Below are 27,940 nucleotides of genomic sequence, written 5' to 3'. Positions count from 1 at the left end.
CAGAGGGATGTTGGCTGTCACACTACTGAATGGCACAACAGGCTCCCAAAACAAAGGCAGTGCCCTTCAGTGCACTAATATGTAAAAGGATTATCTGATAGGAACTACTAGGAAACCAAGATGCAAGTGCACCAGCACAGGAAAGAAGTAAAGCTCATTCAACTCAGGCTAATTCCTTTTCCTTCCTTATTGCAAGGATCTGAATTACTGACTCACACTAGACCTCTGTATATATTTAGTTTGCAATCTACAACAAGTTCTGCATTAAAACTGCTTTTGACACACATGGAACTGTTCCTTCACACAATCCTACGCTGACCTCTTACTGTCATGCTGTAGACGATCCCCAGTCTGTCCCACACTTACAAAACTCTTGGCTCTGCAACACTGAGCTAAGTTTTAACCCAGAAAAGCCAATCTGCAGCTAACCTCCATCTAAAATTCAAATTTAAACTTTCCTACCCTGTAATATGGAGACAGTGTACTAATACCCTTAAAGCACACAATACAAACGAACAGTAAGTGTATGACCATACATGGTCACTGTGAGGTTACAGCACCAACCTTTCCCAAACTGGACTTACCAGTACTCTGATACATGCACTGTAGTCAGCAGGACTGCACTGGTGCCAACAAAGTTGGGGCTTTCTGAAATGGAGACCACAGCACATATCAAGCACAGTCAGGTCAGGAAGATTCAGCGTTGCCTGGGAGGTTTTCAGTTGTTTTTTAATGAATCAACTACTGTACTACACACATCATAGCACAAAAGCTTGACGTTTTCTTTCAAGTCCAAAGAAGATAAAATGAACAGGTATTAAGAAAAAAGAGAATTAAAAAAGTGAATTTTATTGCATGTAGCTTAAATTTATACAATACTTAATTGAAAAATGAAACACTTTCAGAACAGCGTATTCTTTTCCCAGTGAGGGAACCAATTAACTGAAGTCAAAGTGGGAAATCATCCCCTTAACTGTCATAAATATTACTTAAGCAGATTAAACGAAGTATACATTACAACTTACATTGAGTTATAACCAAAAGTAGAATTTGACTTCCAACTACATCTGCTAGCAACCCCTTTCTTGGGAGTTACTTTTGTCAGAGTTACTTTTGCAAGCTTTGAGGATGTGTTCTTTTTGCACACTTCCCTAAGCACCGAGTACACCTGGTTAGTTACACGCAGCAACCTGCAATTTTGTTCACAATCATGCAACTGAAATAAAAGATATCTACACCCTTTGGCTCTTTATAGCCCAGAGAAATAACGATTTAAATGACCTCATTCAGGGGCTGCAAACCCCAAAAGCCCAATGCTTCCAACAGTATATTTAAAATATTAACAGGCAGTGCTAAAAGTGGGATTTCATAGCCTAAAAGTCCTTCATGTCACCTGGTGTCTCTTGCACGCTGCAGTCTTTACTGTTTCCTTCTCAACTTTTGTGCTAGTTCCTCCATCCCCATTTGGTAAATGTGAGGGAGCACACTGACCTTTTTACAGCAGTTCATTTGAGTTCATTTTGCTGTGGCCTTCCACAGCTTCTGCTACAAGAGACCAGGTAACGCCTCTACCCGCGCAGTCACACTGACCTGTTACATCTGCAGAGCATCCTACAGATGCCCAGAACTTACAGCCTCCATTCAGTTCTTGAAGGCTCCACATTTACTGGCTTTAGCAATGAATTCTTTTAGCAGGGGACCGTCCATTTGCCAAAACGCTGTCGTTTGTGTCACTTCTGTCAAGTGGTTGACACAAAATTTAAAGCAGAAATCCTCTAAGTCCTAAACAGAAAAAGAAGAGAAAGAATTCTCATTACCTTTCTTCCATTACAGAAGCTTATATTAGTTGGGCACAAATGCTTTACTATTAATTACTTTAATTAATTTACGATTTTGTTTTCTATGCTTTACTTCTGCAAAGAAGTAGACAAACTATCCCAGCATCTTCCAACCATTTCCTCCCTCCTCCCAGCATCTCTGCATAAACACAACGGAAAAAACAAACGATTCTACCCCACTAACACAGCTTGGAGGACAAAGTTTGGTTCTCCCTATACAGCTGCAGTCACAGAAGTCAGCTATTCTGAGCAATGTGTAATTTTTAGTTTGCCCACGTGAAATGTTCCATCTACATTAAGACCCAATACAAGTAACAGGAACTGCTAGGGTAGCAGAACATCACCAAGCCTGGACTAGGCAATGCAGCTCCTTCATTCCATATTATGAATTCAGGTCTATATTTAAGGCAGCTCAACTTCCTGCTTAATTATATAAAGCCTTCGAGTTGCAGGTCACCAGGCTCAATGCGGCTGTATACCAGGCAATGTTAAAGCAAGGTTCAGGCAGAAGACCTTGTATGCATTAGGAGTAGACCCAGTGTTACACTGTGTTTCACAGATGACCCAAGAAAAAAATAGACACTGTGACACAATATGGCATTTCTTGCAGAGAGCACGCTCTGGATATTTGAGACTACTTGGAAGTGCCTTCCTTTTAAGGATTAGAAAAGCATCCCAGACAACCACCACTGTACCCCATGATGTCAGAGAGAAAGGATGTCTGAAAAACAAAGCCAGTGGTTGACAACGTAACATTGATCACACAATGCTTCCCGCTCAGATTGTTTGTTCCAACTCCCCTTTGAGGAGGAAATCAATTCCTCGTGGTGCAGAGCCAAGCTGCTACGAGGAGGATGCCACAGCCCTCCCAGAACAGCAGCTCCCCGTTCTGTTCCACTTCCTTTAGCACTTCAGCAACTTAGGAACTGGGCTTCCTACACAAGAGCACACCCCTCATAGCTCAGCAGATGGGGTGCTGTGGTAAGGCACAGCAAGTGTGCACAGCTCCTTAAGCCACGAGAGGTAGGACAGACTGGTTACTATTCAGATTTTCACTTAGGGTCAACATTGACAACTAGAGCAACTGTGTGCCAGCGAGTTCTTGACACAACAGTCAACACAGAAATGAGTCCTGGCCTAACACCAGGCTTTCTGAAGCTGCAGATCTTGACTTGTATGGCATCTGTGCAATGAAAAAAGACAAGCTTATTAGAACTGAACACTGAGGGTTTTCTTTTTAAGAACAGAATTAACCAGCATTTCAAACAAAATTACATCATACACATCACAGTATTTTGCACTGCTTTATTACAAATTCATATACCAAGTCAATGCAACAGAAGCATACAGTAAAACAGTATTCTCTTAAGAAACTTTGGAAAATTCAAAAACTCTGTGTAAAAAAAGATATTATCCATTTAGGGATGGATGCACTCCCAGCAAGCTGTACTTAATATAGATTTAAGTAAAAAAAAAGGCACAGGCACTTCCAGTTATTAGTTTTTATCCTACAGTGAGAAAGCAGATGTGGACTAGTTGTAGCCACTTCATTCAGCCACTCAATCCCCAAAAGTATAGGGGAGTTTCAATGTCCTAAAAGCATTTTAAATTAGGAAAGCTTTTTTTTATCCTGCTGTCTTCCAGACACACAGCCCCTTGAATGAACTACATCACCTGAGCAATTTCAAGCTCCGATGTAGTATTACTACACAACTTAAACTGCTGTTTAAAAAATAAATAAAAGGCAGCCCTTCAGTATTGCCCATTCTTTCCTTGATGTAGTGTTCTCACTTCATTTCCAGCCTCCCTTTACAGGCAGAATCAGTCACACCAAAGACCCATTCCACAACCAAACTTCTAAGGCTAAAATACAGAAGTCTTCCACACGCTTCCAACAATGCAATCTTTACTCACCATAGAACTGAAGCTGTAATTCAGGCACTAAGTCAGCCCTTCACTAAGGTACACCAAACTGGCAATCCACCACAAGGCCCTGAAGTAGCTGTGTTAGGGCATTTCATGCCTACTGCTAGATATCAAGTGCAAGAAAAAGCATGCAATTCATTTACTGAGAACCATCTGCTTTATAAATAGCAGGTTAAGAACTAACTAAGCTGCAAATATGATGCACGGATGCTATTCTGAGCACAAAGGACTGAAGAGAGCCCAGGGATACTTCCTGATTACATGAAAAAGCTGCACGTCAGTGATCTACTAATGCAACCAGACATGCACGTAAGCTTTGCTAGCCTTCCTCCTCCTTCACACACTGCTCTTCAGTATTCAAAATTAACTAGGTTTATAACACAGCCGTAGTCCTGTCATTTCATTAGCATAATTTAAAGAGTGAAAGTGTATTTGACTCTAGTTAAAACAACACAGAAAATAAAGCACTCCCCAGAACCTACCACCACACAACATCATCACACGTAACCCACAACCACACAAAACAGATAACCTGGGGATTACAAGAGTTTCTTATTACATGATTTTTGTTTTGCTTTTGAACCCTTCCCTTGTTTGAGAGCTACTGTTTTTTATCTTCTCTTTGAGACTTTTTTTCCTCCAACAGAAATACTAATTCATGAAAATTGGCACAGTGTTATAAACTTTCACCATGAACTAAGCAATGCAAACATGGACAGACACCAAGTCTCTACCTGCAACTTCAGTCATCTTTAGATGCCTGTGTACCAGTTCATCTTCCCTGCACCCCTCCTCTCTGCAAAGCCATATCCAAAAAAACAAAAACTGTATTGCAATGAAGCTCTTAATTCCAAAGGCAACATTTTCAAACCCTGAAAGTGTCAGATAGCACTATCTGATATTACTATCTGATATTAAGAGCTAGCTTATAAGAAAACAACTGACTGCTTTCCTTTGCAGTTTAGGTCAGAAAGGAGCCAACTATTTAAGAGATTGAACTTTGGAAGTTTACCTCTGCATCATATCTGACAGCAGCAGATAGCAATGAAAATGCATTTTCCACAGTAATCCCTCTCTTGATAATGTGCTGACACAGTTTTTTCAGTCTATTTTCACAGTATGAAGTAGCCAAGTCCAAAAGCCCTGCAATTAAAATATCATATTAGTCATGTGCAATTATTTCTCCCCTTTCAACAAATTACTCTCCTGGGGTACAGGCTGTATCTGCATTCTGTATGCAGTTCTATATGGCTGTAACACACTTCTGGCAAGTAGGCTGCTGCTCTTACAATAGGATATTTTACCACCAGAAAGGAAGAAAGGCTTTGTCAACAGGCAAACTGGTTCATCTAAATGCTTGAGAGTAGAACCAGCACAACACGAGCAAAAATGAGTGTAAAAATCTAGGCTTCAATCAGTTTGTTCTTAGCTTTGCTACCTCTGTTCTCATTGTTACATCCAGACACATCTGTTTGTATTATCCTACATTATATTCAGCAAGGTATGCAAGTACTTTCTGCATTACTTTTGCTGTAGCAGATTTGCTACAGTGGTTGTTTAAAGGCACCAGAATCCACCACCAGTAAAATGCATTACAGGACCAGAAGCATATGTTAATACATTTACTCTCTGTGCCCTTTCTCAGTTTCTCTGGATGCTGCTGTCTAACAGAACAGGACCACAACAATACCTATTGCATCTTCAGGTGGAAGGTCCACACTGTCTGTATACAAGTACTCAAGAAAGGCACGATACACAGGGTAAGAAAACTGGTCTATTTCTATCACTTCCTTCATATCCTCATTCCAGTAGGACTGAAACATGGTTCTGAAGTGCTCACACCTAGGAGACAAAGACACCATCTGAACACTACTGCATGTGCACGTGAATATAACATTATAACCTCTCTGAAGTAGGTTTTTGATGCCCTCTACAACAGTCATCTATGTTACCATATCTCATCACAGCCAACAGGACACGTTTTGGTTCCTAATAGCACATACACTGTTAAATTATACAGAGATAAAACCAGTTCAACCTACTCTGTAGAAACACTTGAGCACACACTGCAATCAGACTAGCTTAACAAAATTTATTATTCTGGTAACAACAAATAGACAACGAAAACTGAGTATGGATTGTTTTAAGGCAGAGTTTTGATTCAATGGCTTCTACAATCACTTCATTTAAGGCGATTACAGATGCACACATAGCATACGTGGCAGTTTTAAGGTGTCACCCCCACCTATTTTCCCTCTCCCCTTAGATGGGGCACGAAAATGATTCTTTTGTTTAAACAGGAGCTGTGAAATACGACCACTACCTGATTTTTAGAACGGCTTTGTGAACATGGATGTACTTTCCATCCACTCGGAACTTTAGGTCTGAGGTTTCTGGGCTGTCAAACTCCTTCTTCAGAGACTCTGCTACTGTTAAGAAGTCTTCTTGCTCTGCAGAAACAATTTTTAAACAAAGAAAGGACACTTAAGCACCTTACACAGAACACATACATCGCTGTAATTAAAGCTAGCCACTGAAATAACCGAATGTCAAAGAACACAGGTCAGTATCAAGGCTTGAATGAATCAATCTATTACCCTCTCCTGTTGGCAATACTGCACCACAAGGTGTGTGAAGCAGTGGGCAGCAGTTCCATTCCAGCTCATTAGCCAGCACCAAGGAGATTCTCCCATACCTGGAGAACTTCTTTTCTCACCCTCTCTGCACAGACCAGCAGTGAAATGGGCAGCCTTCTGGTAGCTCAACAACAGTGCTGGGTCAGCTCTGCTCTGCACTAGCACCTGGATTACACCAAGAGAGACCAGCCTGCAAACTCATCTCTGGCCAACCTGCACCACCTCACTTGAGACACAGCACACAGCAGTTCTTAATATTAAGGTCTACTGCAATGGCCTCAGAAAGGTCTCGTATTGTGCTCCAAGAAACCCTAGCATGATACGTAGCACAAGCTGGCTAAGATTGTAGAAAAGCAAGAACTCTCAACTTTTAGATAACTTAACTTTAACCCATTGTTTTAAGCATCTGAAAAGCCTAAAAGAAGGAGAAAACAGTAGTGAAAAAATGCTTCAATTGCAAAAAGATGTAGCTTGTCTCTAGCAACCCAAAGGACTGCATACAGATCATCCACGTGCTAACTACTTTTCATAATTAGTATATTATATATATTGTAAGCTGTACCTATTTTAAGTATAACAAACTGCTGTAACAGGCAAGTTACACTTCTGCCACAAAAAAAAACAACTCTTAGTTTACTCTGCACGGATCATCCACAGAACTGGCACGTCATCAGGGCTAAACAAACCATGCCCCAATCCCCCTTTACTTGCTCATGTAATTTTTTTCTTCCTAGGTCACCAGCTCAGTTTAAGCTGTGCTGATGATCAGCTTTCACTCCAAATACCTTAAGTCCATTCCTCAAAAAGTCTGCAGATTTGAACTTCACTACAGCCAATCCTGAGCGACTGACTCATTTCTTTGGCAGAACAGTCATAACTAGAAGCGGAACAATAATTTTTCTGCAGTTAGCTCTCACAAACAAAAAGCTGAGAAAATAAGCAAGTTTTTATAGCCTATATGAATAAAAGATATGGAAAAGGAAAAATATATGCGGGATGGAGATTAAAAGTGCTCAGAGAACTAATGCTTTAGATGTAAATATTCAGTAACTGGGAATATTAGTGTTAGAATTAAAATACTGGAACAACATCCAGGTACCTTTTATACTCAATCTGGAATACTTCATAAAAAATGAAAACTTAAAAGTTACTGAAAACGGGAAGATGCCATTTAGAGCCTTCACTACCAGGAAAAGACAAAAGTTCAGGACAACCATCAGACCTCTGCAAAGAGCAAGAGTAACAAATATTTTGTAGGATTAGAAAACTGAGGAATTGGGATAAAACAAGACTCAGAGGCTGACCATTCCAAGCTGATCTCCTGTCTCTGGTAAGCTCATTAGTTTCCTCTATAGATGAAATGCTGTTATTTGGAACTCTTTACATGTGAAAACATGCTAAGTGAGAAGTTATGGTGGAGAAGCGAGGCTGGGAGAGGTGCTCTCAGACAGCTACAAGGGCTGCCCCCAGGTCAGAAAAATATAACAAACAAAGGTAGAAGTACAAGTCTGGTGAAAAGGTCACTTTCCCTTTCCTAGTATGAAACTTGAGAGATTTGCTCTTTCACATTCATATGGAAAGAGTAAACACTAAGAAGGAAAAGCTAAAGACAATTCAAAGCCATTAGAGACCTAAGTAACAAAAGCCAGGAGCAACCTTCCAAGTAGAAAGAGTTTTAAGAGTGATAAGTCATGTTTACTGATCTGGGAGCCATTCCCTGTCCTGATCTGCAGCTCAAACAATAAGAACATAGGAAATGCACAATTTTCACAGTGCAAACAGGGCTCCTTCTGGACTCTTACTGAGAAACAAACCATCTTGTTAAGCCCATCCTGGATCCTTGGCTGAAGCAGACTGTTTCCTTCAGTAGAAGAACGGAAGAAAACAAAAAACAAAATACCATCACCACCCCACCCTAGAAAGAACTAGTTTTAATTGACAGTTCTCCTTAAAGCAAGAACCATCCTGAAACAAAGTGGTATGCTGTAGTAATAACAACAAGCGTGCACAAAGATTATAACACAGAAGCAAATTTCATGAGAGCTTTTAAATCAACACTATTTGGTGTTTTGGGTTGGTTTTTTTTTTGAGCATGGGCTGTCATCTCAGAGCTTGTTCTCACCTACTGAGAGGAGACGCCACATAACAGCAGGGGTAGCAAAGCAAGCAAACACATCGTCAGTGCAGGCAAAGTGAGTGAGGTGGGGCAGGACCACAGACTGCCCACGGCACTGGCCCCACATGTACACCTGGCCGCTCTGCGTCTTGGCAGCCGAAGTGTGAGCAGAGTGGCAGGCTGCAATCTCCACAACCCTGCAAACAGAAGAAACCTTGTAAGATATGTCAAGATACGGAATTGAATGACCTTCTAAGCACTGCACCAAAATAACAGCTGAGCAAGCTATGTACACACCTGCACTTCTTTGTCCTGCACCAGCGTGATTCTGTCTGAACAGATAATTATTTAAGAGCTGCACTGACACTTTCAGATTTGTAGATTTTATTGCAAGCAGACATTGCTTTGATGTTATAATTTTTACTGAACATTTCTCCATCTCTTCTATAACCATAAGAAGGAGACAAAGAAAAACAGTATTTCTCTCCCTCACCTTTAAAAGCAATACAAATCAGATACTTATTCTCAATGACAAATGAATATGGAACTTGCAAGCCTCTAGCTAGTGAACAGTCCAGAAAGATATAATAGTACTATGATATTGTGGAGCACTTCACAGAACTTCTTTCAAAGCAGATACAAAGATTGTCTCATTTTGAAATGAAGATCCTATGTATTTTTCAGCAAGTCAGTTTTTCAAGAAACACTTCTTGTCCCTCTTTTAATCTTGCCCCCCACCTCCACTCCCCACCTCCCTCATGTGTAAACAGAGATTTGATCTACTGCCTGTGTTTCTGGCTTCCTATTTTGCTGTTATTTTCATAGAATTACAGAATCATTTGATTTACAAGAGACCCTTAAGGTCACCTGGTTCAACTGCAGTGAATGCTTACAGCTCCACCAGGTGCTCAGAGCCCCATCCAGCCTGACCTTGGGTGTCTCCAGGGATGGGGCAGCCACCACCTCTCTGGGCAACCTGTGCCAGTTCCTCACCACCTTAGTTTTCTTTTCTTAATGCTGAAACTCAGTTTAGAACAAGTTCTTGCTCAAAATGAGGTACCATCTGTGGAAAGTGAATACACACTTAATTCCTCATTCTTAAAGAGCTATCACTGCCATTTAAGCAAAGTCTTAAGAGCGCTATTGATGCACACATCTCTTGTGTTCCTCCCGTTGCTCATGTAATCCCTATCTTGCTATTTGGAGAACAAAGAAGAATCACACCTCTCTTAAAAGGACCACCAAGGATATTTTCAGCATCTCTGTCCAGACAGAAAACAAAAATCAGGGGGAAGAGTAAGCTGAGAAGTTAAAGCTATGCTTTCTTGCCTTCCCTCCCCCCCCCAACATTAAAAACACATCAGAGAATTTTATGCTTCCGTGTTTTTCTTGTTTCAAAAAGCAAAAATCCAACACAGACCAACTGGGACAAATAAACGCATAACAGTCTAAAAGCATGCATATCCAAGTGCTTCACAGAACAATATTTTTTATAAATCAGCTTTTCAGGCCTTCCACAATTTAGGTACAAAATTCTTTCAATATAACAGACAAAGAAACTACAATAACTTACAGCACATGTACTGCTAACTGTTAATATCCTTGGTTAGAATAAAACAATACCTTTATAGTAACTGTACAGTACAACATGTTAAGCATATACTTATAAAAACTCAACAAGTGTACCTTCAAAACTGTGTCTCCAAGCTAACACAAACTTCAGTCTAAAAGTTCCTTACAAGCTATATGGGCAAAATCCTTTAAAATAACACAAAATGCCATCCAAGGAACTGTCAGCAACTTTATGCATAAATGCTAGAAGAGTTATATAAATGAAAGGCTCCGGAGAAGCATTAATATGACTCATGGGAAATGACAGCTCACCCACTCAAAGCACTGTTTCCAAGGGAGTCAAGTCAAGCAAGATGAGTACATTCAAGTCACTTGTCTCTCCCTTAGATTCCAGCCAGAACATGAACAGTTTCTTGGTCCTTTCCCCCTCAATCTCTCTTAAAGCTTTGACTCTGTCCCCCACAACATCCTCATGGAGAAGTTGGTTGCCCATGGTTAGGATGGGCATATGCTCTGCTGGGAGAAAAACTGCCTGGAGGGCCAGGCCTGAAGAGTTGTGGTCAATGGAGTTAAATCCAGCTGGCGGCTGGTCATGAGTGGTGTCCTCTAGGGCTCAGTACTGGGGCCACTCCTATTCAACATCTCTATCAATGATCTTGATGAGGGGATCAAGTGCACCCTCAGTAATTTTGCAGAGGGCACCTAGTTGGAAGAGTGTTGATCTGCTGCAGGGTAGAAGGGCTCTACAGAGGGACCTGGATAGACTGGATTGATGGGCCAAGGTAAACTGTTTGAGTTTTAGTCGGACCAAGTGTTGGGTCCCGCATCTTGGTCACAGGAACCCCAGGCAACCCTACAGGCTTGGGGAAGAGTGGCTGGAAAGCCGCCTGACAGAAAGGGACCTTGGTGTGCTGATGAACAGTTAGCTGAATGTGAGTCAGCAGCGTGCCTAGGTGGCCAAGGACAATACATCCTGGCCTGTATCAGGAATGGTGTGGTGAACATGACTAGGGAAGTCATCCTGCCCCTGTACTCAGCACTGGTGAGGCCCCACCTCAAGTACTGCAATCAGTTTTGGGCCCCTCAGTACAGAAAGGACATTGATTTGCTGGAGCAGGTCCAAAGAAGGGCAACAAGGCTGGTGAAGGGCTTGGAGAGTATGCCCTATGAGGAGAAGGAACTGGGGCTTTTTATTTTGGGGAAAAGGAGACTGAAGGGAGATCTTATTGCTCTCTTGAAATACCTGAAAGGTGATTGCAGTGAGAGTGGGGCTGGTCTCCTCTCTCTGGTGACAGGATGAGGGGAAACTGCCGCAAATTGTGCCAGGGGAGGTTCAGGTTGGATATAAGGAAAAACTTCTTTACAGAAAGTACTGTTAAACACCAGAATAGGCTCCCCAGGGAGGTGGTCAAGTCACCATCCCTGAATGTGTTTAAAACCAATCCGGATGTAGCGCACAGGGATGTGATTTAGCAGTAGGTTGTTAAGACAGAGTAGTATGGTTAGGTTCAGGTTGGACTGATGATTTTGAAGGTCTTTCCCAACCTGAGCAGTTCTATGATTCTAAGATTCAGCAGAGAGGTGCTCTGGCCTCTGATCATCCTTGTGGCATCCTTTGGACTTGCTCTAACAACACCACCAAATTAAATACTTCGTTTTGCTTCACTGGTGCTGGCTCCTCCACAGGCAAGCCAGCCTCAACCTCAGTGGTTTCTGCCACACTGGCTTCTACCTTTATCGCAGCCCCTTCCGAACTTTGTAAAGCCCTTAAATAATCCCAGCACTGTGCACTTTTTCATTTAAAGAAGAGTGTGAGAAACAGGGAAAAAAATGTAGAAATGACTTTTTAGAATGACAGTTCAGACATTCTCCTCAGCTATATTTATACTCCATTGAAAACAGAAGAGAAAAAAAAAATTAGCCGTAAGTAGTCCCTAGTTACAAGGAGGTTATATTATAAGAGATACACAAGAGATTTATGGACCACAAGGTTTCCAAACTAAATTAAGATTATCTTCAAGTATATATATATATATGGGTCCAGAGAATGGGAGCTAGGTCTGTGTTTGTAAGTGAACAGCAGAAGAGCCATAGGACTTATGCCCCAAATATTCTAAGAGCACTGAAAGAGTGTTGATGAGGGCCAATCTGAGAAATCCCTACACGGTACCACTGATGAGAGCAGCAGCATCTAGCCACAGCTCTAGCAAGCTTGCAAACTGAATTCTGTTTCCATAGTTGACTACTGTCCAGAGAGCCTTTCAGAAAACTGATTTTCCCTCATTCACCATTCCTTCCTGCCCTCCTCCCATCCCCTTTAAGCACAGACCTCAATAGAGACTAAAAGCTTGGCTCATTGATTTCACTGCTCCAAATTTTTGATCAAAAGAACCACACTTAGAAAAGCCTAACGCTTGCTCAGTATTTTTCAACACTGGGAAGTATGGAAATGCTTACATTCAATAATCTTTAGAGAGCAAAAAGCACTCAGTCTATAGCAAAAGTTACCATTCTTTCCTGTGCTTTTAACATTAGCAATAGAAATACAATCCACCAAACCCAAAACGAATATGCTTCCAATACTAGAGACCACATAACACATGCCCAAATACATACAGAAAATACAAATAAACAGAAAGAGCTTCAGAAAGATTACCTTTCTTTTTCCATCATGATCTGCAGTGGGCTTAGCTGGTTGCTTTTATTGCCAGTTCCCAGCTGCCCATAAGTGTTAGCTCCCCAGGCATAGAGCAAACCCTCATCTGTGAGTGCTAGAGTGTGTGCATAGCCACAGGCAATCTGTAAGTAAATGTATGAGCATTATTACTAAACAAAAAAGAGACAAGAACAAAACCACACACATTACCTCAGTCTAGCTGATGTTAAATACCACAGGCATTCTTTTATCTACCTACTTTTTATCTAATAAAAATGTGTTATTTCTCAATACTCAAAGCTAGCACAGAACATATTAACAGTAAGCACTGGAAAACTTCCAGCTTAAGCAATTTAGGGTTCATTGATTATTCTTCAGTAATTTATAACACGATCTGAACATATAGAAAACACAATAACAGTGTTTCCCTAGAAAATTAGCTATTTATTAACTTAGTGTTCTACAGAAATCCTGTTAGAGTCTCCTTTACCTTTACTTGCTTTCAAATGCAGAATCCTTACACAAAGGACAGTGAACTTGATTATCACACCCTGCTACTCCATAATAGTTTGTGAATTTGATAATCACTGAGTAAGCTATGACAGCTACAGCTCCAAAGCCAACATTCTCCTTGAGCTGTTCAAGTGGAGTTTTCAGAGAACTTTGCTAAAAATGCAGGAAATCACAATTTAAAACAAAAACACCAAAACCAAAAAGCCACGTGAATGCCATCAGCCCTGCAACCATTTTTAAAGGAGTAATTGGAACACTGACATAGAAACTAATTGGAACATATTCATTTTCATTTCCCTTCATTCTTGTATTTGCCTAGGGTACTTTACTCATACAGCTTTGTAACAAAGATGTAATTTTTATCTATAACAATTTATTCAGTTACACTGGTCATTCATATTTACAAAAGCAAGCACTTTATGGAGTCATCTTTTTTATACACCTAATGCAAGTTGTAGGAGCCAAATAAATTCAGCATTAGAGCTGTGAAATCCAGAAGCAGCGATAAGACTCCAAAGATACAGTTTTAACAGATACTAGACACATTATTTCTACATTAGACATACCTGGAATATACACACACCATGCAGTGCTGCCACTCTGCACGGCGTTAGTTGGTTGCCATTGTTTCCAAGACCTAGCTGACCATTACCATTGTAACCCCAGCCATAAACCTAAAGGAAAAACAGAAGTAAGCCACCCTTCTAGAAATACTGAATTTATGTTCTTAGTTTCTTCAGATTTATTATCAAGCACAAGTCCAAAAAGGATATATTATTAAAAGTAATCGGTACACTACTTAAAAAGGAAGACAGGGAAGGATGAAAGATACTAAGTACATTGTACAACTGACTGTAGACAACTTTCCAGTCCTGCATTATGTTTTAAATACATTTTATTGTGTTCTGAAGTGCATATCTTTGAAGTAGTACAACTTCTGTAACAACACAGATTTCAGTTTATTGTAAGTTTTAACAGGTTTAGTTGACTTATTTTCCTATGCTTTCATTTCTTCCTGTGTTTAAAATAAATCAGATCACCTACTGGATTAATTTGATGCCCCCAGGTTAGCTCAAATTTTTCCTTTAGTTTTGTTACAGTGACAGATGAAGACAAAATGAGAGCTCATCTCAACCTCAAGGACCTTCACAGCCCCTCCTGTCACTAGAAAGTGTTACGCTCAGACACAGTAAATCTAAAGTTACAGTTCAAACTTATTGTAAACTTTATTTGAAATGGGACTATTGCACAATACTAGGAAGTGTTCAAGTTCTTCCTTTGTTTTTTTGGGTTTTCTTTTTTATTTTTTTGGAGCTGGCAGTTCAGCAATGCATTCAAGAACTAGGATAATTCCCTGTATTTTTGCAGAAAGATTAACTATTTAATTGTGCATGCTTTCAGAAATCTAATCATGACATTATGTTCAAGGAGCTACTGAAACAATGAAGATACTGATACACTGAAGAACACAACTGTTCACAGTCCTGCAGATGCAAGCTTGAAGTCACATTCCAATGCAGTTGTCACCATAAGACAGCACACCCAGTTAAATCAGTTTCCCTAAAACAGTCTCTATTTCTCTTCACAGTTTTGTAAATGGAGCACTTTATCAGCATTTGTTCCATGCTCAGACCTTAATCTCTTAAGAGAAGGTAACTGATAGAGAATGAACGAACACAGCAATGCTTACCTCACCGTTGTTTACTACAGCCATGGAGGAGGTCTGACCACAAGCAATGCCAACTACCATTTTACCCTGCAAACAGTTTGAAACTCTCCGAGGAGTTGGCTGATTTGCTGTAGATCCAGATCCAACTTGACCACAGTTGTTATAACCCCAAGCATACAGCTGTCCATATAAAAATCAAACAAAAATAATAATCTTATTATACCCAAGATCAAGTAAACCAACCTATTTAACCAGCTAAAATGCTTCAGATAATTTTCACCCATTTTAAATGAATAAACAGCAACAGTTGACCTAACAAATAAGAACATAGAACTTTTCCAGCTTCTTACTACAGAACCAAAGCATTTGACTTCTGTCAACACAAGGAATGTATTTCCATCTTAAATATAAGTTGGACTAGAAGAGCAGAATGAATGGACTTCATGCTTTCACGATGATGGAAAAACACAAATTCAGGTGAAAGTGGTTTGATTCCCAGACGCATTGTAACCCCCACTATAGTACACTTGAGAGAACTGTAACCTAGGTGATAGTCAGATAATCACACCCCCTTTTCAATCTTCCCAGAGTTCTTAAAGCAGCTGGTTTTATCAGGTCATGTATCATGGTAACATAACCTTGTCATACTAGGGCATTAACAAAAAGCAGCATTTCTGACAGTTGCAAGTTTGCCAGTAGCACTCAGCTAGTATCAGAAAAAGCCTCCTTCCATGTGAAAGTCCAAAAGACAGGAAAGTAGTTTGCTATAAAAGTATTTATAGCTTTGGACTTCATTTTCTTCAGTATTCATTACTGAAGTTACGCCCTTGGCACAAAACTATTTTTGATAGCTCTCTGATAAACCAGACAGTTAACAAGGCTGTCCTCTTGGAAGTACTAACTATAGAGATGCTAACCACCTGCATGCTGACAAAGATACCTCATGTAAAGTTTGCACACCCCGGGGTGCCAGATTACCTGGAGTAAAGCAAGTTCACCAAGCCAAGAGTTAGACACCAGCAACAACAACAAGAAACCTCAACTGATTGGCCATGCCTAATTTGAACAGAAGAAGATTTAATCTTTTGCTTATTGTTACTTGTATTTTCTGGATCTTTGATTCATACTGAATACTTTGATCTACAATATGTATTTTAATAACAGAAACACCTTCACATTTTTATTTACACTTCATTTAACTGACACTGAACCAACAGTACAAATCAATTATTCCAAGTATTTCCAGGAGTTATTTCCAACTCCAATGCCACTCTGAAACTTCAGATCAAGCCACAAGGCTTTCTGCAGCCAAATCTTTCTGTAAATAAAACTCCACTTGAAACATTTAACTGCTCTCAATCTAATTAATTCTGAAACAGACGAAACCCCAGAGTGCAAGTAGACTAAACTACAGCAAAGTACACGACAGATGTACTTATAGTACGTTCACTAGCCACAGTGGCTAGCCAGCTGCAAACATCAGCTCCATAGAAAAGAAAGAAGCTTCCCCTCCTCCACTGAGATTTCAAGCACGTTATGCTTATTACAAAAGACAGCACAGTCACCCCAGGCAGCTGCCACACAGTAGCTGACACCAACAGTAAAGCTAACACATGAACACCCTCGCTTTCCTACATGGAAAAAAAAATTACGTATTAAGTTTTATCATTTAATCCAAGCAAACATGACAGCACAACCATCTTTTATAAGCACAGGCTTTCCTTCCAGAGATACAATGCCTTCCACTTAAATTAACTCAGTCTCTTTCCTACTCTCAGAACAGTGATCAGCTACTTTGTATTAACTGCTGCAGTATGACTCCATAATTACCCATAACTGAGACATGCTCAGATTACTAGCATGGAAAGAGCTGCAGTTTCTGTTTTCATCCTTATAAAGGTTTGTGCTTTTTGTGGTTCGGTTTCTTTTTAAGCAGAGTTGAAACAAGCTTTCTTCCATGCAGTAAAATGCAGTTCCAATCACACACACAGGTCAAATCTGACTAAATGGAGAATAATTCGACATGTTTCCCGTGACACACAGCCTCAAGCCACAAAAACAAATGCATAAAGCTTGGCATGTGCTCGCTCAGCAGCTACACACAAAAGTGTAGAGATGTACAAAGCAACATTCTTTCCATAATAACAGCGGAAATCATGAAGACTGCAAGAAACAGACTAAAGGCTAACCACTGAACACAAACAACTCAGCAAATCCCCTGAATATCAGGATTGCAAAGTGAGTAATTTCCAGTTTTGCACATCACAAACAGCCTTCACTCTAAGTGGTATAGCTGTCCAGTGCCCTCCTTGTGAAACATAGAATAAACATTTATTACACTATTATTTCTTTTTCTGGGGGGAGGGGATGGGAAGAGAGGTAGGAAGTAGTGGGGAGGCTACTTCCAAGTCTGCTCTGAAGTAAAGGACACCTTAGGTCAAGGCAGCAATAGAAAAGGTTGCACTGTAACCTCTGCAGACTGCAAGGTCACCTGCACCACTCACTTCAAGAAGGAATTAAGAGATTTGAACAGGTTTCAACTTACATCCCCATCAAACGATAACGCCATGGAATGATGAGAGCCACAAGCTACTTCAACCACTTTCTTTAGTAACAGATTTGTGCAGACTTGAACAGGAGTAACGCCCTGATTAGTTGCACCGTTCCCAAGCTGGCTGTAGCCATTATGTCCCCAGGCATACACTTCACCATCTGCAAAAATATTTAAGCATATGACAAAAGAACCACAGATTCCAAGGAAATTAAGACAGATTTTTAAGGATTGGAAGAACACCAACAAGACAGTAAAAGGACAAAAAAGGTAATGAAACTAGTTCAAGATTCCTTTGGATGCTGACAGATTATGTACCTTGTGTACAACTATTACACATATCACAGTATGACCTCTATATGGCAGTGGAAATACCTGAAACCACACACACACACTTGGTAAAACCAAGTATGCCACAACTGAGATCATAAAACTCTTCAGTTAGCATGTAATGGAGGTGTAAGGGAAACTTATTACTAAATACATTTGGTTCCACTTAAGATCAATGAAAACTCTGCAGTGTCCATTATTACGTGCATTATTATCCAATAAACAAATTCATACAATTGCCCTCTAATCCACTCATGTTAAATGTCAGCAGAACTTAAATCTGTAAATGTTTAATACAGAAGCATAAGTTATTTCCTACCTTCAGTGCAAAGTACAACATGTGGTCCGCTTCCATAACTGAGACTGGAAATCTTCTTCCCACATAAGGCTTCTAATTTCTTTGGTACTATTGTGCTCTGACTATCTCCAGTTCCCAAACAATTACTGCAATTCAGTCCAAAAACAAACACCTGAAAAACAGAGGAAGGCTGATTTCAAGTGACTTACACTCAGGTGTTCACAGATTTGGTGGTCTACAGGTCTTCATGAAGCCAGGGCAGAGCTCTGCCATGGACCTTTGAGGGTCAAAGGCCTCACTCACAGAAGTGAAACTCAACTTCCTCAGTGCCCCAGTGCTGACATTTAACTAACGAGTCTGCGCAGGTCTGAAGGCCAGGCTTCTCATTTGCAGGAACTGCACTATGAAAAGTATACGGTAATAAAAGTGGAAGACAGTATTGTTATGTAAAAGCAAATTCTCTCAGCTATAGCTGTACTACTGGGGACTCAATCCTACAATTTCTGTAGGATCTGAAAGAAGACAAGAAATCATACTCCACCCAGTCTTGCAAAATCTGCTCCATTTTAGTAAAGCTTACCTCATCATTGTGTGTTATGTATATAGCTTCATTGGCTGATGTACCAAACACACATGCTTTCCGAATAGATGCTATTTCTTGAGGTGACAGTAAGGTAAATATTGGCCACTTTCCCACATCCACCATGATGTTTCCGTGTCTCATGAGGTTACTGCAAGTAAGTTAACACATCATAATCAAAAGAAAGAAAATCTTATCTAAAAGTGCATTTTATACTTTTATCAACAGGTAGTAAAATCATCTCCTTAAATGAGAAAAAAAGATGTGCTAATTGGTGAGTCCAAGAGTACAGCTTTCTATTCTACATGAAACATTTAATTATATCTGTGTATTAAGGCAAACAAACAGCAAATGCCTAGGGTAGGACACCAGAAGAATGATCTTTACTCAACTGGATATATAAGCAAACTGTATTCAGTACTAAACCACCATTCTACAAGACAAACTTGCTAGTTTGTATAGTTAAAGAGTGAAATACATTGCAGGAAAAGCTAATTAAGTGAAATGGTCATCATTTTTAATGTGGAAACACATGCCTGGATAATAGATGCTATCTGTCAGTGAATATACTCGTGTATAATATATCCTTACACAATACTTTTTCTTCCCAGTTTCCCCAGGATAATCACACCAACTCAAAAACAAAACTGCCAGTCAACAAAACCTACACAGCTCAGTTAGGCCTTCAACCGTGCCCATAACAACTATACCACTGCTTACATCCTGGAGGGATTCTGCCACTGTCAATCTATGAGCCATTCTCAGAGTTATGAGCAAGTTTCATGAGATCCAAAAAGCTCTCACTGGAGCATCCCACAGAACTCCTTGATACTTAGTGCTTTCCTTTATCTGCTCCAGATACTCTTGCTTCCAATGCTTGGATCTCAAAACTGTGCTGACAAGCAAGGCAAAGTTTCTGAAAAGAAATGTTACTTCAGTGCAGCAGTGAATCCTGCAATGCAGGATGTTCAGATGCTATTGATCACTTAAAAAAAGACAGTGATGTCTTGGTCTTTTGAGAAGACCAAGTTCCAACTCAGTCTGTTCTTGGCTTCACCTACTTATTTTACCCTATATAACACAAGAAAAACATTTTTTCTTAACTATTTATCCACCATTTCCCACAGAATTGCCCAACTTAGGCATAGGCACCATTTTCTCACCACACAGAGTTTCTTCTGAGCAGTTCCTTACAATGAAAGGCCGATCCAGAAGACCTCAGACATGTCACAGCAAACAGCAGCACAGAGGGACACAGTGTCCTTCACTCACCTTTCTGTACAAGGTGAGTAAAAGAGCTAAGTTTACTTGCCCTGATAATCACAGAGGTCTGGACCCCACTACCACACACCTCTCAAAACACACACCTTAATGGGAAGTTTCTAAGTGCAATGCAGTAGCAAATGTACCAGCTGGGATCCAAAGCAAGGAAGTTAATTAAATATGGAGGCAAATAGCTATCTCCATACATCAGCTAACAAGCCATTGGTTAGATTCTGTATGCAACACAGCAGCAGTTCTCAGGAATATCTGCCATTTATACATCAATATCTACATTTAATGCCCACATTTCTATGAAAGGAAAAGGAATATGAGAAACCCCTGTAAGTACAGAAGTTAATAATCTTAAAGTTGGTGTTCTGGTAGATACTGCTTTGTGAAACACTGGGTCCCACTCCTCTTCACTGTCTTTATTTTTGCCTCATAACCCCATGATAAACAACACACCAACCACACTGCTTTATGTCATGTCTGTATTCCACTACTGCAGGAACCAACCAGAAGAGCTTATATCAGCCATGCCTCTTCTAACTACTTTCACATCTTTGAAATTACCCAAAAGTATCAGTATCCAAACAGGAACTGAAACAAAGATGACTGCTTGAGTTCCAGTGATGCTAAAAATAAGCAAGAAAGGGTGACTTGTCAAAAAGGAAGCTGAAGTGGCCTCACACTGAGCTGAAAAGAAATGGAACTCAAAAGCATCAGCAGCATTAGGGAAAAAAATACATAGAGCTGTTCACAAGAACCAAAAGAGCCCCATGGTTACAGAGATAAAAGCCCTTCAAATACACTGTGCTGAACTGCTGCCTATGCATTCAACATCTCAGTTTCTACAGAAACAATGTCCAGCCTGATTCTGAGCAATCCACAGCATGCATACAGGAATCCCCATCTAACAAAACAAAACCCCAGTAGACCATTAAATTTAAAACAACAGAATTGTTCTAAATGCTTTTAGATAAAATTTTATGGAGTTTATAGTTCAGCTGACCAAACCCACACTGGACAGAACAATAACACAATATCCTACTAGGAAAACAGTACCCATTGTCATCAAAAACAGAAAAAACTTCAGTTAACTCCTCAGAGATTATCCCCTTGTAAAGATTATTTGAGAACAGTTGCCTGTTTGTGTCACTCCTTCCTCAGGCTCCAACGTAGCAGCTTATTCTTATTCCTGCCCAGAAAAACAGCAGGCTGAGGCCTTCATTTCCCCTACTGGGAAATCAGCAGCCGTGAGAATACAAAAGCTGTAGTATCCAGTTTCAGAAAAACAAGAAACGATCAGCAAACTTGATCCTCTTTGAAGCACTCCTCTGTTAAGAAACAGCCAAACCTCAGACTAAGAGGTATCCTAGACAGAAGGGTGGTCTTCGCCACATTTTCTCTTGTTTGGCTGTTTCTTAATCTCAAGCTTCAGTGCTGTGAAAAGGGAAACAATGCACGCTGCTGACACTGATGAGACACACAAAATAAATGACTTTACTGTGACATCTTTTTTGGTGGCAAGGAGAAGGTCGCATCCCTGAAATCACGTGTTGTAACTTATTACCTTCCTGAGGTCTTACATAAGACAAGATGCCTATGCCAATAGGCTCAAACCTCTGCATGCAGATGATTTATTTCTGGATGCCTTTTTAAGAGCAATGCAGGGAAAGACTTAAGATCTGGCAGCTAGTCCTCTTGTTTGCTTTGAGCAATTGGCTGAAAGAGATGCAAGACAAAAGCAGCACATATATGAACGCTACTGAATGCGAGACCACTTCAACCACAAAAAAACCCTTACAAGTTTGACCGAGTCACTCAGCCACTCTAACAAGGCTACAGCCCGTCACAACGTGCATTTTTTTTACTGTTTCCAATAAGAAGCTGAGTCATGAGCACAACTTACAGAAGCCATCCACTCCGGATGAGATACCCTAGAAAATCCCACCTCTACTCCAGCAAGATGCACACAGAAATAAGAACTCAGAAGACCAACAGCATAGGATTTATCCTCTCCCCCAAGCACCTTCCTGCTGCACAGACCTTCCACGCAGCCCTCAAGCAGCAAGCCCACGTTACCTTCTGACTGCAGGATGCTGTCCTACAGAGGTCACTGCGGCCGCCTCCATTTAAAAGCAGCATTACAGACTTGTAACCCTCAAGACGAGTTACTTCTATCAAGCCCAGCGGGGAAAGCAACCCCTAGAGCCTCGCTTTATCAAAGCGGGCAGCAAAGGGGAGGGCGAGCAGGGCGTGCTGAACAGGGATGCGCAGAGGCACAGAACCCGTTAAGAACGAGCAGGCAGACGCTGGCGGGGCGCCGGGCAGCGCTGCGTGACAACCTCACAGCGTCCTGACGGAAGAGCGGGGAACGGGAAGGGAAGGGCCGGGACGGCCGCACGCGGCCGGCGCTCCTCACCCGGCCGCTGCCGCATCCTCCGGGGCCGCTCCGTCCGAGGCACCTCCGCGCACCGCGGCCGCTGCAGCCGGCACCGCGCACGTGACAGAGCGAAAGGCGGGCTGAGGGGAAGCATCACGTGACACCTCCCCCTATTTCCACCCCCCCCCTTCCCGCTTGACCGTTCGCGCCTACCGTCACGTGGCTATATTTCCTCGTCGCCTATTGGTGCTTCGCTGCCAAGGGGGCGGGCCGCGCGCTGAGGGTTCGGGTCTGTGCAGCTGCGGCTGTGGGGGAGGATCCAGGAAAGGGAAGAGCGCAGAGCTGCTCTCCCAAGAGAGCGCGCCGTTGTTTCACTGAGGCCGTTAGCAGGAAGCGTTTGCTGCTGCTCCACGTCTCCTCGCTTTCCTGGCCGCGCGTGGGGTCGCGGGGCAGCAGGATGCTGGCTGATGGGGACCGCGCGCTGACAGCATCATCCTTTTGACACACAAACAGCAGTGCCTGCACGCGTCTGTTTCCTGCTCACGTCCGTGGCCCTGCGAGCAGATCCCCTGCTGAGGATAGCTGCCTTTCCTGACGTTGCTAGGAGGTGGCGAGAAACCTGGGCTACATAAAAGCTTTGATCCTCTTTAGAACCATAGATCTGCTGATCATATCTAGAAACCCACTGTTTTGAAACCAGTACCGAGGCACCGCCTCCAGTGGAGTTTTTTACACACGTGGATTCCGGTTTCTTGGTGTTCCCACTAATTGTCAGCACACACAACAAGTCCGTCAACGCCTCAGGGCCGTTGCAGTCGGTTTATACTGTGCCTGAGCTCTACAGTGGGCTGAAACATTTGAAAAAGTACTCTATATGGAGCAGAATTCACTTTAATCTAGCAAACACCACTCAATTTTTGTTCTTCTTTCCCCTTGGTTGCTTTCTCATAAAAGTGAACAATAACAGAACCACTCTTTTTTTTTTTTTTTCCCCAGAAGGATGTGAAACCTTATATCCATCTTGGAAAAGTTACATCAGGCTGGAAACATTAGGAAAGCTCTAAACAGGTCAGCCAGGCCAAACGATATTCAGAGATTTTTTTTTCTTTTTTTCTTTTTTTTTTTTTTTTATAGAATAGAAACTATTATTGCATATTATTGCACTGCCAGTGTCTGTAGCTCATTGCTGACTTGGATGAGTTAGCTCAGATGCTGCCCTCTCTCCCTCTCTCACTTGCACTGATCCTCTCAACTTGCTTCTCTTTGGATAACCATGGCAGATGACTAGGAAGTGCTTTCCTCCAGCAATTAAATTCAGAGCATTTGAAATTCAAATGAAGCAATAGCACAGCTCTGAGTTGCTCCATGAACTGTAGTGTAACCTGAATCATCAGATTCATCCCTAGGAGCACATTAGAAGAGCAGTTAGAATGCATTGCCTTTTGTCTGTCCTAGATAAGACCCATCTGTATCTGCAGCACGGAGCCATGGTGGCAATTCTCAGTGAACTGATAAAGGATATTGGAAGCAAATTCTTCAGTGTTTCTCTCCTTTTTGTTCAGCATTACCTTTTTCATCACTTAGTTAGCCATGGAGTCCTAGGATATGATGCCAGCTGAAATGATCTGAAGGAGAATATCACCTATATGTAACTATCATCTTATTTCATGCTGCTCTGTAGTCCTTGCTGTCAGCTTCTTGATGTTCCTTGAGGTCCCTTCAAACACAAGTCGTTCTATGAATAGGTTCACAAAATGTATATACAGCTCTCCAGGAAAACCTGTTTCAAAGTGATCCTGCCACAGAAGGCTGCAAAAGGAAGCCCTCCCCTCTCCAAAGTGGGGAGCTCCAGCACTGGTGGTTTGGCCGCAGCTGTTTGATGCCTCTCGAGACGGCCTCTACTGAGAAATGTGTGGCAACAGTGACACTCTGCGGTGAGCCCGAGAAAATGTAATACTTAAAACAATGTTCCCAGATTCTCTTCGCTTTCATCCATCCTATCAAACAGAAAGGCATCAAAGAAAGCGAGATTTGTGTACGTCAAAGCAGAGTTTCGTTCTGATTGATCTACAGAGAAGAGCCTCACCAATGTACCTCCAAGTTCTTCCCACAGAATTAACTACTACAAACTGTGTGTCCAGAGAAAGGCAAATAAGCTGGGAAAGTCTGGAGCACAAGTCTGATGGGAAGCTGCTGAGGGAGCTGGAAATGTTCAGTCTGGAGGAGGCTCAGGGGAGACCTTATCTCTCCCTCCAACTGCCTGAAATGAGGTTGTAGTGAGATGGGGGTCAGCCTCTTCTCCCAAATAGCACCAACAGGGTGAGAAGTGATGGCTTTAAGTTGTGCCAGGGGAGGTTCAGTTTGGATGTTAGAAAAAACTTCTCAGAAAGAGCAGTGAGGCAGTGGCACAGGCTGCCCAGGGAGGTGGTGGAGTCAGCATCCATGGAGGCGTTCAAGAACCATGTGGATGTGACACTGAGGGACGTGGTGAGTGGGCATGGTGGGGGTGGGTTCATAGTCGGACTGGATGAACTGGATGTTCTTTTCCAACCTTACTTATTCTATGATTCTTTTAATTATAACAATTGGCTACCACTGGCTTTGCTCCTGTGAATTCAGAGACACAAAGAACAACGCAAGAGCATTTGTTCTACCCACAAAAGATGTATCTGGAGTAAGGGTTACCCTCACCTCTGAACACAGTTCCTGAATAATTTAGTGTACAGCCTTCCTGCTCCAGCACTAGATTCACTCAGAGCTCGTCTCATCTGCTTTTACTTTCTTTTCTTTTAGTCTTTCTTACATAGAATTGCAATTGCACCCATGTATTATTTATTGGAATATTATGCTTTTATAGCACAGCTGTGGGTGGATCAGACTCTGCAGGCATCTTCTGCACCTCACGATTGGAACAAGTGGCAGGGAGAAAGAAAATAAAAAGACTTGAGTTCATGACCAGGAGTATGAGAACAAAACAAATCCTCTGTACCACAGCCACCTATCCAGCCTCAGAGAGGGGGAGCAGCAGTAAGGGCAGAGAAACACAGCATCATCAAGAAACCCACCGGCATGGGTTCCCATCCACTTTGCCAGGCTCTGCTGGCTGCCACCACCCACTGCTGTTGCACAGGAAGCTCTGCTGTTTCAGCAGTGTGTTTCTGCCTCTGGTGCGTAAGTTTGAGTGGTGCCATCTTTGTTAACTTTTTCCATGTTTAACGGGAATTTTCCTTCCCCGCCCTCCTGCAACAGAGAGCTGACTGCCTTACTTACGGAAGTCAAAATGTAGCGAGCATCTTGATGCAATAAGTTTTACAGATTTTCATGCTGGTCATATTTCCACAGAACACCACAACTCCTGTCTGCGTACATCTCTTTAAATCCGTCACCACTGCGCAGCAGGTCGTGAAAGCCTGTGCTGAACTGAGATTTGTGTTGTGCGGTCATGAGACTGCGAGCTGTCGGTTGTCTTGTGGCTCATGTTGAAATCCACACCCCTGAGCTGTGATTCAGCACATTCCCAGAGCAGCCCTGTTTCCTCCTGTCCGGCTGGGGGTGGATTTCCCCTCGAGAAGCCAATGAACAAAAGCTGGTGTATTCCTGTCTCCGCTGGGAGGAAGCGTGCTCTGCTGCCTGCCCAGCTCTTCCTGCGGGATGCCGGCAGAGCTCGCGGAGTGCTGCGTGCAGGATGGAGGTGGGAGGCAGCAGGGTGTGAGAGCAGAAGCTGTACTTCTGGGCTGTGCTCTCTGGCTCTGCTCCACGCCTCTGAAATAACAGCTCTGCCTTGGTCTAGCTGCACAAAGAAGCCAAGGCTGGCTGCCCGTTTCCTCCTTCAGCAAACCTAAGGGAGGTAGGACAGAGTGCTCTGCTATTAACTGATATTATCCAAGAAATACTCTTTATAACTATAATTTTTGGACTAACTGCAGCAATATCTCGATGGGGAAGCTGATCTCCAAAGGCTGGCGCAAAAGGGATGCGCGTGTGGTCATGCTGGGCCTTGACCTCGCTGGGAAATCCACCATCCTGTACCAGCTGAAGGGTGGCCAGGCCATGGAGACGTGCCCAACGGTGGGCTTCAACGTGGAGGCCATGCGGACACCTTGTGGCATGTCCTTCAACCTCTGGGACGTTGGGGGACAGCCCAACCTCCGGGCCAGCTGGCACCACTACCTGGAGGACACCAACATCCTGGTCTTCGTGATAGACAGCGCAGACACAGCTCGGCTGCCTGAAGCATTGGCGGTGCTGGAGGACACCCTGGACCACCCAGGCCTGGCTAAGGTCCCCGTCCTCCTCCTGGCCAACAAGCAGGAGCTGCCAGGGGCCATGGCTCCCGCCGAGCTGGGGCAGCAACTGTGCAGAGGACGGCTGGCAGGGCACCCATGGGTGCTGCGGGGCTGCAGTGCCCACACTGGGCAGGGCTTGCAGGACATCTTGGGGGTGCTGGGGGAGTTGCTGCGCGGTGTGAGACAGGGATCCCCAGCCCCAGAGCAGCCCCTCAGGTGAACCACGGGATTCTGCTTTGCTGGAGGTGGCTACAAGGAGCAGAAGGGTTTTGTTTTCCTCCCAGCTCCACACTGCTATCCTGGTGGAGCAGGACTTGCAGCAGCTGTTTGGCTGCAGGGTGTCACCTATGTCAAGCCACGGAAGTGAACCAGGATTAGTGCCGATGGACAATGTGTGTGTGTTAATTCCTTGTTCCTTGGGGGTTGGAACTAGATGATCTTTAAGGACCTTTCCAACCAAAGACATTCTGTGATTCTTGTCTTGGTGTATTCTTTACCTTTCATTATTTTTAGTGAATACTATTCTCAGGAAAATGGCACCTGCTTTCCCTTGGATTATGTTTAAATATAAGGAAATTAAATTTGGACTTCTAAGTGCTTGGAAATACCTGCATGGCAAGTCACAAGTAAACTCGGGGTGCTCAAGGTGAAGTCCCATCTCTGGCATATCTTAAAATTAGGTGAAACCATCGTGTGGGCAGACTGAGAGCCAAAGGGCTCCCTGTGCTCGCCATGTCCTGAGCACGCAAAATGCCCATCTTGTGCAGCTCGGGATGGGGCCAGGGCCCTTGCTGCAGTGAGGGCTCCGTCTGCTCCTGCTGAACCCATGTGGGGAAGATGTGAAGTGTGTTCCTGAGGGCTCCCTGCACCGAAAATTCTCTTAGAGTTGAGTCAGTCGTGTGCAGGCAGCCAGGAAGGCCAAACTCACAGGGAGCGGAGGGGCAGAGCTGAGCTCTGCGCTGTGTGACAGAGACAGGGCCCGAGGGTTCGGCATGGAGCTGTGTCAGCTGCAGTGCAGAGTGCTCTGTGTCACACTGCTGCAGCCTGAAATATTCCTTACCCAGTTTGCTGGTGCTGTGGCCTCACATCTCACATGGTACAAGATAGGGCACTGTACATCAGGTCTGGGATCAGCAGTGCATTAAACTCGGCACAGATTGAAGGGTGGACCTGCTGCTGCATTAACTCTTCCAAAGGGCTCCTGGTGTGTAGATGTGGAGGCTGTCAGAATGGCGTTGGTTAATAACATTTGAAACAACAACATGGGGTTCTCTTCTTTATTTTTTCCTCCTGTGCTGAAAAGCACGTTAGAACAGGTTA

The 27,940-nt window shown here is 42.7% G+C and overlaps 2 protein-coding genes across 5 annotated transcripts; one reads left to right on the top strand and one right to left on the bottom strand.

The window, feature by feature from the left end:
• Positions 1-582: 582 nt before the first annotated feature.
• Positions 583-22,415, bottom strand: LOC136053217 (RCC1 and BTB domain-containing protein 1). 4 transcript variants are annotated; one of them, XM_065743939.1, is made up of 12 exons: positions 22,374-22,415; positions 18,686-18,836; positions 18,127-18,277; positions 17,472-17,638; positions 14,948-15,106; positions 13,824-13,931; positions 12,745-12,887; positions 8,523-8,713; positions 6,088-6,214; positions 5,455-5,606; positions 4,777-4,907; positions 583-1,782 (listed from the first exon to the last, which is right to left on the bottom strand). In XM_065743939.1, the coding sequence occupies exons 2-12, from the start codon at positions 18,827-18,829 to the stop codon at positions 1,642-1,644; spliced, it is 1,614 nt and encodes a 537-aa protein (XP_065600011.1). In that variant the 5' UTR covers positions 18,830-18,836; positions 22,374-22,415; the 3' UTR covers positions 583-1,641. The 4 variants fall into 4 exon arrangements, with proteins under 4 accessions (XP_065600011.1, XP_065600010.1, XP_065600012.1 ...); XM_065743938.1 differs by lacking the exon at positions 22,374-22,415 and adding an exon at positions 22,034-22,137; XM_065743940.1 differs by lacking the exon at positions 22,374-22,415 and adding an exon at positions 21,861-21,973.
• Positions 22,416-26,211: 3,796 nt separating this feature from the next.
• Positions 26,212-27,173, top strand: ARL11 (ADP ribosylation factor like GTPase 11). Its single transcript, XM_065741785.1, has one exon. The coding sequence runs from the start codon at positions 26,271-26,273 to the stop codon at positions 26,838-26,840; it is 570 nt and encodes a 189-aa protein (XP_065597857.1). The 5' UTR covers positions 26,212-26,270; the 3' UTR covers positions 26,841-27,173.
• Positions 27,174-27,940: the final 767 nt, after the last annotated feature.

This window comes from Cyrtonyx montezumae, unplaced genomic scaffold (assembly GCF_038088225.1).
Source record: "Cyrtonyx montezumae isolate F1298 unplaced genomic scaffold, pur_monq_1.0 scaffold_3, whole genome shotgun sequence".
Lineage (NCBI taxonomy): Eukaryota > Metazoa > Chordata > Aves > Galliformes > Odontophoridae > Cyrtonyx > Cyrtonyx montezumae.
Note: the sequence above shows the minus strand (reverse complement) of the source record. Positions and strands in the feature narration are given on the sequence as shown.